The sequence below is a fragment of the Chironomus tepperi genome, unplaced genomic scaffold (assembly GCF_022539635.2).
Source record: "Chironomus tepperi strain 1889 unplaced genomic scaffold, CSIRO-AGI_Ctep_v1 contig_454, whole genome shotgun sequence".
Lineage (NCBI taxonomy): Eukaryota > Metazoa > Arthropoda > Insecta > Diptera > Chironomidae > Chironomus > Chironomus tepperi.
Window position 1 is genome coordinate 623,712 of NW_027226576.1, and position 13,781 is coordinate 637,492.

Sequence of the window (13,781 nt, forward strand, 5' to 3'; positions counted from 1 at the left end):
TTAGAAGCAAAAATTGTTTTGAAGTGAAGGCATGTGTATTAACAACTTTATTTTGTACCTTTTACCAAATAATGTGTTCTTTTTTCTACAATTCATAAAGCAATTATGTAATAACACATACATGTGCCCTATCAGAATTAAATTTTATAGAGTATAAGCTATTATTTTTGAAAAGCTTTATACATGCAGGAAAGCTAAAAACGAGCTCAATTAGTCATTAAAAACTTCTTTAAAATCTCGTTTTTTTTTTAAATATTTTAATAATTTTAAATTTCTTAACATTTATGGCATATATGACTTGTTGATATCTTAAAAGTTTTATATAACAATCAAAAAGTTAGTAATAAAATAAAGAAGAATTTAATCTTATTTACAAGGCAAAAGAGGTTCACGGAGTGTAATTAGTACATTCGTATTCATTACACTTTTATCTAATTTTTGTTCAATTTAATATATTTACAGCATAAAGTCTTATACTTAATAATTATTTATGGCATTATCTCAGTAAAACTTGACCAAATGTAATTTCAAAATTTTTACATCTCGCTATTGAAAATTTAACGACCTTTAGAAATTAATTATTATGAGTTCCGTAGATATTGAGTATTTTCTTTTCTAAATAATTTTAAATCTATGTATTTAATCTCACTACGAATCCTTAATACTTTCAAAGACAAAAAGAAATTTGTCAGATTAAAAGTTAATAAAAAAAAAAAATAAGAACAAGCACTAAGTGGTGAAAAGATAATCTTAAAATATAAATCGATGCTTAAAGGAAATAATTTCCTATAACTGATAAGCACCAACAGAAATGCACCAATCCGGCTTTTTCTTGATTTTTAAATTACTTAGATTATTTTTTTGTAATAGGTATTTTCGAAACCATTACATCGCACAAATTAATTATTTGGTATTCAGTCATCATTTACTATTGTCGTTGGTTCTAAAGATTCAGTTGTAGTTTCATCAGTTTTGTAGATTTTTTCTTGAACTTCATTACGAATAGCTTCTTCTAGTTCTACAATATCAATTGTATTTTTACTAGGCTCAGTTGATATTTCTTCTTTGCTATGCTCAAGTTCCTTTTTCTCACGATCAAACAATCCTTCTAAACTTATAGTTGATGTTTCTGCTTTTCCAAAAACTGTTTCAGAGAACATAATATTTTTTGGTGATCTATTATCATTTGGATTTTCTGTTGAAACGGTCGTGTTTGGCTTTACTGATAATTTAATAATAACTTGTCGAGTAATTTCACCAAATTTATCCAAAGCAGGTGGACGTTCTAACGTTAGTTCACCAGCTTTAATGCTTTTAAGTTTCTTATTCTTTAAAAGTTTCAATTTCTCTTCCTTTGAGTAAACTTCTACAATTCTGTTAATTTCAATTAATTTCTGTAACTTCTTTATGACCTCATCTGCTTGATTTTCAGGAATATTTGCGTTTTTCAATTTATTCATGTCATCCTCTTCGATATCAATAGCAAAAACATGATGAAGTGTTGTAGGTTTAGAAGTGGTTGAGGTGGTGAATCGACTTAGGGTGAATCGTGGTTTGCCATTCTGTAAAATATCATTATTAATGTTAATTTCTGGTATATCAGTTGTGTCAATTACGCCATCACTTGTTTCAGTTTCTATGTCAATATTATGTGGTGTAATGTTTGGTAAAATTGTTGTTGTTGTTGATGTTGTTGTTTTTCGATTAGGTTTTGTGAAAAACTTTTTGGTTCCTTTTCCAAATGAAGGCTTAATTTCCGCATCATTTTCTTCTCCTCCGATTTCAGGATTTCTAGAACCGGGTCTATATATTTTTCTTCCTCCTATTTTTGAACGTGTTGGTGCAACATTTATTTCTCCTTCTTTAGTGAATCTTGTAGACGCTGGATGAATTGTTGTTGTCCGGGATCCCTGAATAAATGATGGCCTTTTTCTAACGGTCACACTGACTCTTCCAGCCGGACGAGTAGGGTACTTAATAATTGGGCTTGATGGTTCTTCTGATGATGTTGATTGATTTTCAATTGGAATACTTTCTTCAACTTTATCTTCAATTTGATCAATTTGTTGAATATCTTCATCAGTTTTAACAACTAATTGATCATCTTCAATAGGTTTATCAACAATAACTCTCGGAGTCTTTGTTCGTAAAACTTTTTTGATTAAAGGTTTTTGAGGCGCAATTGTTGAGCTTTCAATCGATTGTTCCTCTCTCTGATCTTCTTCGGTTGTAGATACTTCTTTTATTGGTCTACGTGTGACTTTGATGACTTTTCTTCCTTGTGTATATCGCGGTTTTTCAGAAGTTTCATCTTTCACGTCAATAATTTCTTCTGCTTCCTTAATTACCGGTCGTTTAAAGACTCTCGTACGAGTAACAATCGGTTTGTGTGTACTGCTACCTTCTGTCACAGTCTCTGTAGTTGTTGCTCTCGAACGGTATACTTTTATTCTTTTACGAATGACATCTGTATCGTCAATTTTTGGCTTTTCTTCTACAATAGCTTCCGTTGCAGACTCTGTTGTTTCAAATATTCCAACATCAACCGGAGACTGAATTACTCCAGTTTTTGTTCTAATAGTTAAAATGCGTTTTCTGGTTGTTTTAGGCGTTGTGCTTTGTCTCTCAATTTCTTCTTTTTCCTGTTCATTTGTGTCTAAAGTTGAAGGACTAGTTTCAGTTATACGTTTTCTAGTAAGTTGTATTCTACGAGTGGGTTTTTTAGAAGTTGTTTCTAAAACTTCTTTTATGCTTGCAGTCTCAACTTCTGATTCATAATCTTCATTTTCACTATTTACGCTTACACTAGAAGTACTTTCCTGTTCATTTGTGCCTAAAGTTGAAGGACTAGTTTCAGTTATACGTTTTCTAGTAAGTAGTATTCTACGTGTGGGTTTTTTAGAAGTTGTTTCTAAAACTTCTTTTATGCTTGCAGTCTCAACTTCTGATTCATAATCTTCATTTTCACTATTTACGCTTAGACTAGAAGTACTTTCCTGTTCATTTGTGTCTAAAGTTGAAGGACTACTTTCAGTTATACGCTTTCTAGTAAGGAGTATTCTACGAGTGGGTTTTTTGGAAGTTGTTTCTAAAACTTCTTTTATGCTTGAAGTCTCATTTTCTGATTCATAATCATCATTTTCACTGTTTACACTTAGACTAGAAGTACTTTCAACTTCTGGAGTACTTTTATAATCTTTAGCTGGTTCTGTAATAGTTTGTCGTGGAGCAAGAAAATCAATCTTTTTTACTGGTCGTTTACGAATGGCTAACTTTCTAGATTTAGGCACTGTTCGTAATGTTGGTTCTGGGACAAAACCTTCTGATGCTTCATAATCTAAATTTTGTAAAGTTGTAATTTCATTTTCATACTCATTCTCTGATGGTTTTTCAGTTATCATATCTAAAACGTCAAAATCAATTGTAGTATCTTCCTGGGAGGATTCCAAATATGATCTTAAAGTACTTTCTTCAGGTGCATCTTGTGTTTCTGATTTTTCATTATCCTCTATGTTGAAATTAGTTCTTAATGGTAAATCGCTTACTTTTATCTTTGTTAAATATCTAGCTGTAGTTGAATTAATTTCTTGTCGTTGAGTAGTAGTTCTACTTAAGAATTTGTTTCTCTGCTGATTTATATTAAACTGTGATTTTCTTTGGATTCCTGTTGCTTGATTTCCAGTTTCTTGAATTCCTTCTGTTGATGTTTCAGTTAATTTTGGTCTACCTTTAACTTTCAACGACAATCGGTTTCCAATAAAATTTGTTTTTTTGGTTGTAGACTCAATTTCTTCGTTAATTTCAATACTGCTTGATTCTTCTTTAATTTGCTTTTTAATTCCAATTTTACTTGGACGGAATCTTTTTCTGAAGAAGGTAGTTTCTTCAATAATCGAACTATCCGTCCTTAAATCTGAATCAGACACAAAACTTTCAATATCAGATTTGTTCAAAGGAATTTCATTAAGATCTAATTTATTAGAAAAATTCTGAATTGTAACAGCTTCCGGTGATGTCTGAATAGGAATTTCTTCTACGTGTCCTTTTTTCAGCTCTCGAGCTGAAAATTCAATAGGCGATTTATTCAATGGGCCTGTTATAACTTTAACTTTTGCATTATTTTCATTCTGTGAATATTTACGAGCAGGTTCTGGAAAATTAATTTTTCCTCCAGCAGATAACTCAAATCTAATTCGATCAGGTCGTTCGTTAGCATCTAAACTGAATCGATTTTTAGCTTCTAATATTCTTGACTCAGTTGTAGTTTCCTCGTTATCATCGGATGCGGTCGTAGATGTAATACGGCTTCTAGTTACTGTTGGTCGACGACGTGTTGTTCTTTCTTCTTCTACAATTCGTTCTGTTGTTGTTGTGGAAATAGGCGGTCTTTTATTCACTCTATCGATATTAAGAGACCTTAATCGATTATCATCTACAAGTTGAACTTTGCTATCCAGTGCATCATGATAATACTCTCCTGAACGAGTGGTAGCAACTCTAAAACGAGCTGTTCCTCGATAACCTGGTCTATAAGAATATGTTGGACGTGGATTTGATATGACATCTTCGTCATTAGTCTGAGTGGTGGTAGTAAAAGTACGGGTAGTTGTTGGTCGACGTCGAACGGTTTTTGTTGATTGCTCTTCATAAACATTATCGCTTAAATTATTACTATTTGAACGAGATATTGTATTTCTAGAGAAAGAACGAGACGTAGTTTTTTGGAATAATTTGGAACGCGTAAAAGGTCTTGGAACTGTATTATCATTTTTACTAATAAAACGATCATTGTTTTGCTCAGATAAGCCATTATCATTATTATCAACAATATTTTCATTGCTAATAGTAGTTAAATCAATTTCAGAAATTTCTGTAGTACCATCAATAAATTCATTAAGTACATCGTTTACCTTATCTTCATTTGCATTAAATTGTGGGGAAAAAGTATTAAAGAATTGTGTATTGGTTACGCTGTCTGGAGGTGATATGTTTTCTGTTATTGATTCAGTAGGAAGAGCTATATGATTAATATCATCATCATCATGTATGTGTTTATTAGAAATTAATGTATCCCTTTCAATATCTGTGGCAGTGTTTTTGGATAATGTGATATCAAGGGTTTTTCTTGGTATTTGAATTTCACTGTTAGTATCAATTTTTAATACCGTTTTTTCTGTTGGCTTCGTCTCTACTGTTGTAGTTCTCCTTCGCAATGGCTGTGATGTCCTTACTACTGGTGTTGGAGTTGTTACTTCTTCTGATATTTCAACCCTGAAATAATAAATTTGATTAAATAAATAGAAACAACAGTTTATTATTAAGTTTATGTACTTTTCTTGAGGAGCTGGTGTTGTCGATCGTCTTCTACTTAAATTTACATACTTATTTGTAGATCTGAAAGTGGATGCAGTAGTTTTTACAGTTGTATTAATCTCTTCATCAACTTCTTCGTCGTCACTATCAGATTCTTCAATAACTGGTTCCTGTGGTCTTCTAGGTCGACTAATGCTTGTATACTTCTTGGATACTTCCGATTCATTTACAACTGTTTTTGTTGATACTTCCTCTGAAGTTCGATCTGAATCATTGTTATAATCATTTTCCACTATTACTTCTGGTTTTGCTGGTTTACGACGCAAAATAGATGTATATTGGGGTTTTTCAATTAAAACAGCATCGGACTCAGGAATTTTATCAATGCCTGAATTTTGTCCTTCTGGTCTACTGAATCTATTGATAGTATTATATTTTTTGGGAATAACCTGTTCCTTTTCATCACTATTTGATGTTTTTTCTGTAGACGTTTTTTGCTCTGTCGGACGTTCTGGTTGTGAGGCTCCGTTAAATAATGGTGGTCGAGGCTTAAATAATGAAGCTCGATTTCTGATCTTATCAACAAGCGATTTATTAATAGACGTAGGTGTTGTCACTTTAGAATCAGATTTTACATTGGAAGAATCCTCTTGATTATTAATTTGCTTTTCTAATTCCTCTATACCACCAGCTTTTTTAATAAGTTCAATCAACTCCTTAATAACCTATTTAAAGAAAATATATATTTTTTTTAAAAAAATCAAATTTAAATTTATATAATTTAATTACTTTTGGATCTTCTTGTTCAAGATCAGATGATTCAATCTCAATTCGTGGTGTTGTAGATGTTGTTGTTGTTGTTGTGGTTCTTTGAGTTGTTCTAATTGGATTTTTATAAACTGTAGTAGTTAATTTGCTATATGAAATTTTCTCCGTTGTTGTTGGATATGTGAATGCTTCAGTTGTTGTAGTTGATTTAGGTGTTTTCTTCTCACAATACACATTACGAGCATAATCACAAGAATCAGCAGCTTTGTTAAAAACTAATCCAGATGGACATGAAAAATGATGAGCAACAATTCCAAGACCAGGAGCTTCCAAACACCAGAAATATTTTGTACAATCTGAAGGATGAGAGTAGAAACCTTCATCTTCGCATTTAAAATCACTTCCAGAGCTCTGAAAACACGTTTAAAATTAATAATTTAATAATATAAGTAAGTATGCTTCAATGAAATATTCACACTATACATTGAGATTGCATTATTCAAATTGGATTCCTTAATCAAATTAAAAACGGTATTTTCACTGATTGACCAAAACAATATAGTGACCCAATTTTCAACTGGTGTGAATAACATAATAATAGCAGATATTTACCGGAGTTGTTGGGGGTGAGGGTGTTGTTTTACCAAATGGTTTTTTCTTTGTGTCTGGTTTTCGAGTTGTTGTTTGTTGTTTTCTTTTATTTGAATCAAGTTGCGTTTTCTTTTGTACTCCATTTCTATGTAAAAGAAGATAATTAATAAAATATTTTCAAAAAAGACTAATGAAATTTACACATACTCTAATCCATCTAAATATGCTTCTTTTGCTGCTTCAATGAGTGGATAAGGTTTTCCATTACATAATCCACGAAAATCATCGTTATCAATTGACCTGATTTACAAAATATTATACAAAAATTCACATGTAAAAAATTTAAATTTTATTACCAAAACATAATTCCACCCAATTTATGTTCAACAACAAATTCAGACTTCTTTCTTACAATTGCTTCATCATCATAACCAACCCATTGATTTTCACTGTAAGCATAGGGACCTAAAGCATCAGGATTTGGTTGAACTACTGTCCATTCTGAATCTTCTTCTTTGAGACTTTGACAAATCTATTGCGCAATAAAATATACACAAAAATTACACTAAATCCTATAATTTTTAATATCAACATACCTCATAATATGCAAGATAACCTTTTTCTCGTGTAGCATCACCTTGTTCGCCAGGACCATCTGCTGGAGCACCAATTTCATTAGATTCAGGATTGAATAATGTATACGATCGTCCATAAGTTGGAATTCCAAGAACAAGTTTGTCACGTTCGGCTCCATTTTTAAGGTAGTAATGAATTGTTGCATTCTAATTAAATTTTGAAGTTATTATAACAAATTAAATTAATGGTTACGGTCATAACTTACAATGTTTAAGTCATTATCGAAGCTGTATTCATTTTCCTCTTCAATTGGATACAATGGTGCATGATGATTAACAGATGGCTCATAGGCTGAGTGATAATCATAAGACAATAAGTTAAACCAATCCAAATACTTGTTTAGTTTAGGGACGTCATAACCCTTGTCAATGTATTCGAATCCAGCAGGTACTGCCATTGTAAGCAATAGTCGTGGTCTGCCTGTTTTTTGATGTTCTCGATCAAATTCTTCACGCAATTCTTGAACAAGTTTTGCATAATTTTCACGATCCTTTGCTTTTCCACTATTTTTGTGTATTTATGTATGGATTAAAACAATATTAAAAAAAGAATTAAATTTCAAATCTTACCCATCTCTAAAAGCAGGATATTCTGAAAAGAAAATTTAAAAAATGAATAATGATTAAAGAATGGAATAAACTGTAATTACCCCAATCCAAATCCAATCCATCAAACTTATTTTGTCGAAGAAACTTGATAGTATTTTTCACTAATTGTGAACGACGATCAGCGCTGGCTACGAGCGGAGAAAATCTAGTGCTTCCTTCATTCCACCCTAAATGTACAAATATTCGTTGACATTTGAATGAATAAATATCATAACATTATAACTATTACCTCCAATAGCAAGCATCGTTTTTAGTTCCTTGTTGTATGTTTTAAGACCTGTAAATTTTGCATAACCACCTGCGAAAAATATGAAATCATCATTAATTTACGGTTGTTGATGATTTTGTTAAATAAATACCTTGCTCAATATCTTGATATTTATCAAAAGGCTTCAATTGGTTGTCTTTGGTAAATCCGCCAAAAGAATAAATCAAATGAGTACATAAATATGGATTTATATTTTGTGGATTGAACTTCGCAGTACCCTAAAATGCATAATTGTCAAACGATTTTTGAAATATACTTTAATCAAGCTAATCAATTTGATCGATGTAATAACTAAGATAATATTGTTTGATTAGCTTTAAGGTCATTTGATACTTACCGGTCTATAGACAGACCAATTTGTGTAATAACAGACAACTCTCGGCTCAGAAATGGAAATATCGATAAACGAGCTTACGAGAAGCACGAAAATTCCAAGGCTGTTGGATATGAGTTGCATTGTTGTTTACATTAATGCTGCATAATGCATACAAATAATATGTGATGAAGAAAAGGAAGAAAACATAAAATTAACCAATATATGGATGTAAAGGTGAATGCATATTAATCTTATTAATGTTGTGTAAACTTTTAAATAATTTGTGTCATCATTTTACTCATCTTTTTTTTGTCAAAAAAATATGAATGAACACGTGTTCCACATTCCCCATAAAGTTTACATTCATTAATCTCAATGGTTAGCGTATAGATGCAGTTACTAAAAACATTGCTTTCTCTTTCTTTCGTTCAATTTATCGGAAATTTACATTCATTTAATAACTACATTCCAAAATCAAAGTGAATTGTAATAATACAGACTAATGAAATACTCATTTCTTCCTTTTAAAAGTAAAAATTAATATTATACGAGAGCTTATACATATGCGTAATCAATTTTAAGATTGCATAACTCAATTGACCTAAAAATTTCTCTCTTTTTAGCTACTCTTCGTCATTCATTTATGGTCCCAATACAAAGACGCTTTCTTGTCATGCTTATACTTGCTAATAATATGCAAACTTAAAGTTGTAATAAAAACAAACAATATTTTTGACAATCATTTGGGTATTTTTATGTGCTGCTCTTTGATTAAATGGAGATATTAGGATTTATATGTTTATTTTTCAGTTTTGACTCGGTAATTTGGATGCATACATAGCTTTTCAACATGTTGATTCGTACGCAAAGTGTTATTAAATAAGAATATAATTATATAATTAAATTGGAAGGATTATATTCAAATGTATTGTCATAATCTTATGAATCACCGAATTTCTATTAACAGACTTGGATAAAAAAATTTATTTCTATTCAGGAATTTCCGAAACGCTTGTTTTTTAAGACCAGTAGAATGCTATACAGAAAATGTTTGTCAAGGAGGTATTTAAGAAATGACTCAACCATCAAGTGTTTAGATTTTAAATGTATATAATGCAAATTTTAAAGCATTTCAGTATATTCATTCTTCTTAACTTTATTGAATGACTAACATTTTTGATTTAACTCTTGCAAGATTTTTCCAGATTTAAGGCTTCAAACTGTACAATAGCGTATAATGTAACGAAACCAGATGAAATTTGATTTATGAAATTCATGACAAATAAACTTTGTTATTTAAAGCTACATTCATGAGAAAAGAATGTTATGAATTTCTTGGGAGCATGAAAATGCCACAATACACGAACATAAAGGTTAAATGTTTGAAACTAAAATTTATCACTTTATTGCCAATTTTAATACTAAAAGTACTTTGAGTACAGTAATTAATAGAAATTTATATATAGAATTTATTATTAGAACAACAGATTTCATAATTAAAACAACAATGTCTGCTAAATATGAGGAAGTAAGTACTGCACGATGTCAATTGCACCGTTCATTAATAATAAACTAATGGTTAAAAATGTCAAGACTGTATGTGAAAAATAAGTACAATGAGTTTTAGATGAAAAGATGTTTTAAAAGAGAAGTCTATTCAAGTACCTAGTAATAAATTGTAACAGCATATTAAGAATAATTAAAAAAATCTCAGGACTGTAAATTGGTCCATTGTTTTTAACGACTTTGAGTTTTATTTTAAATTTTTCATTCATCTTTTAAGTTATTGTTTCTGCGTCATCTAAATGTGATGTCTCTTTGTCGTGTGCTACTCTCAAGGTGTTAAAATCACGGTCATATAACCAAAAATTTAGCAGATGATTTAACAGCTAGCTGAAGATTTTGGGTCAGTCATAGCTATATATATATATATATATATATATATATATATATATATATATATATATATATATATATTTAATATGTAAGTATCAATAGCTATACTGGTAAAGGAATGCTGTTTCAGGTGACGATTATATAATTTCTCAACCTCATCAGCATACTAGTCTAGTATGATACATATAAAATATTCAACATTTTATGTATTTTTTTATATTTATTGGCAACACATTTGCCGCATGTGTGTGAAAAAGAATAAGAAATATGTAGGTAAGTGTATCATAGAGGTAAACGAAAAAGTCAAAAGTCAGTTTTGTTTTTTTTTTCGTCTCGTCTCTCCCTCTCTCTCGCTCTTACTCACTCACTTTTTCTTTCTATCATCGTAACATTAATCAGCCACAACATAGTCAAGGTCGTTATTTTTCTTCTATTTTTATGAACTAATCAGTTGCTTCAGGAATTTTCGAATATTTTATGACCAGCTTCCAATAAAAATGCAAATTTCTAAGATCACGCAGGTTTTGATAATGTTGAATATTTTTAAAGCAATTTTATTCTCGAACAGAAGTAAAGAATCAAATGAAATTATAAAAAAAATCCGCTAATGTCAAATATCAAATTTGTTTCGAAATTAATGCAAAATTTTAAAACCATGAGATGAGATTTTTTCACGATTTATGTGAAGCTGTTTATTCCTTAAGCAGGCAGATCCATAAAAAATGTTTCATCATCATTTTTGGTTTAATTCCATGTATTGGAATTTCTATTAAATTTTCATGGTCACACCTCCTCCTACAATTCTAAAAATATTTCATGAATCATCAAAGCTACTATTTTGCTTTTTAATGCTGCTTTTTTATTTCTAATTGTTTACAGATTTAATGATTTTTTTCAACAAACGTTATGACATTTCAATTAATTAGTAAATAGGAAAAATATAGGATTGTTTAATATTTAATTAAAGTGAGAAATAACAAAATGTGCTTTTTTTATGTAATGTCAAAAAGAAATTACACCTCTCGCCTTTGTCGTTGTTGTAGACATTGTATATATAAGATTACCTGCGCGATTACATTTCACTTTTATTTTCAATACGCGTTTTCTTTTCTTCTTTCATCAAAGTGGACGAATATCTGAGTCAAAAATAGTGAGTCTTCATCACTAACATCAATAGCTTTTAATTATATTATTAATCATGTACATATGTATGCTGTCTATAAATAATTTAAAAATTTTCCAATTCAAATAAATATATTTTAGCAAACATTTACCTACTGAGCACATGCGATTGTGCACAGAGAAAGAGTCTTATGAAAGAAAAAAAAATACATTTTGCAACACACTTTCTATCAATAAAATAATATATTTCTATAACCTAACATAGGAAATATTTTGCACTCGATTGATTTTTTGGGTCTTTTTCCGCATTAACGTACTTTTTATAATTTCCCGACTAACAAGCATTATGAATAGAAGAAAATGAAGAACAATTGTGATTTAACAAAAAAAAATATATGCTATATTTTTCATATTCACGTTTCATTTAGTATACAAAAAATATGGAGATGAAATTTTAAGCACATTGAGGAATTTTTTATATTGAATCATCAGGTTTGATTTTTGTTTTTGATTTTATTTAAACGTGCTGTGGTCTCTGTTGATGTTGGCGATATTATGTAATTCAAAAAATGGCATTTCGACTCATTTTTTTCGTCTGAAGTTGTTTTTATACTGCCAATTCGACAAAGTAATGATAGATAGATATAATGTTCCAAGTCAGAGAGACATATTAATAGTAATAAAAAACTTCACATCATTTACGTGCACTTAGTTTGAGTTAAATGTCAATTTCAACTTTGAATACTTAACGGCTACTGTATATATTATTTTACAGACACAAAAAGTTCGAAATGCAAAAGAATAAGAAAATTCATGAGAAAAAAGCATTCATCATCTTATGAACAAAATCATCAATTTTTTTGTACATATAAATTAGCAATTTCCTCATCGGAGCTGTTAACAAATAAAATTGGAAATGGAATGTCTAAAAGATGATGAGGAAATAAAAAAAAAAAAACTGGACTAATGAAATAGAAATTTATCGATGATGAAAGTGTTCTATTTATATCGGGATTAAAATATATAGTGAACGTGAATTGATGACCTTAAGAAAAACATATACTTGATATAATTTTACTACTTGAGCAATTCACTTTTTTTCGTTTCATTGAAAAACTGCTTCGTGTACTGCAGACCGATTTTCGAGAAAAAGAAAGACTGCAATGCCAGAATAAGACGGATACTATAAGCTTAAAATTATATACTCACCACTTTGCTCATGAATTGAAATAGTCGCCTTATTAAATTGAATTTTTGTTTCTTAGTTACTTTAATTTTGTTAAACTTCTATACACACTCACAACTTTTGTTGCTTAAAACTTTAAAAACAGTAATTGATGAGATTTTAATTTCTAAGAAAAAAAAAACGAGATGCAAAAAAGAAATTTTAATAAAATTTTCTCCATGTGCAATATGAAACTTGATAAAACATAGATATTTATAGCACTTTATGCTCATTGACTCATTAAGTATTCCTTGTTGGCAACCAATTTAAGCTTATAATTTTTTCCGTTATAAGCTACCGGATGTAAATATTATTATTTGAGAATAAATTTCTTTAATAAATGTATTCAGAATATGATTGATTTTATGTCATATAGAGACAAATATTATATAATAAATTTTACTTATACTCTCAATTAAGAGACAATGAACTTTTTGCAATTTTTTTTTTTTTTTTTTGTATATGTACCACTCTCTTTTTGATTCCTCAGATTTTGCCTTCTTTTATTATTTTATGACTTAACCGAACAAGCGCTGAACAAAAACTGAATTTGTTTCCACGCCGTGTTTCATATTGAACTGGCATGCATTAAAAAAAGTAAAGAAAAACTCTGAGCAATGAAGAAAAAAATGAGAGGAATGGGCAACTTTACCATAATGTCGCTCATCAAACAAAACTACATTTCTTTCTTATTTGGATGATTTCAATTAATATTCATTCATATAAATATCTTATTTCAATAATTTAATCTATTCTCCAGCACGCTTTGTGGTGAAATTCTCAATTCAAATTCAAAGTCGTTGATGCATTAATGATAAGTATGACTATTGTTGGTTTTTAAATTATCTAACCATAACTTATGCTTTGATACACCATCCTTATTGCACTAATATTTTCCTATTACACCTACTTGAGCATTAAATTTTTTTAAATGAAATAAAAAATAAAAAAATTTTCACCACAGCATATTTGGGATTTTCATAAAAAGTGAGATCATTTAAAGCATTCAGCAAGACTAACTTTACATGAATTTTCTTT

General features: G+C 29.8%; 1 protein-coding gene across 1 annotated transcript; it reads right to left on the reverse strand.

Moving 5' to 3' along the window:
* Positions 1-13: 13 nt before the first annotated feature.
* On the reverse strand, positions 14-13,307 carry LOC139098878 (uncharacterized). The gene is made up of 15 exons (XM_070651243.1): positions 13,212-13,307; positions 12,728-12,870; positions 8,522-8,658; positions 8,276-8,402; positions 8,146-8,214; positions 7,958-8,083; positions 7,878-7,899; positions 7,514-7,811; positions 7,269-7,454; positions 7,029-7,204; positions 6,880-6,972; positions 6,694-6,817; positions 6,103-6,492; positions 5,332-6,038; positions 14-5,271 (listed from the first exon to the last, which is right to left on the reverse strand). Exons 3-15 carry the CDS (start codon positions 8,639-8,641, stop codon positions 915-917), a joined length of 6,795 nt encoding a protein of 2,264 aa, XP_070507344.1. The 5' UTR covers positions 8,642-8,658; positions 12,728-12,870; positions 13,212-13,307; the 3' UTR covers positions 14-914.
* Between the last annotated feature and the right edge of the window lie 474 nt (positions 13,308-13,781).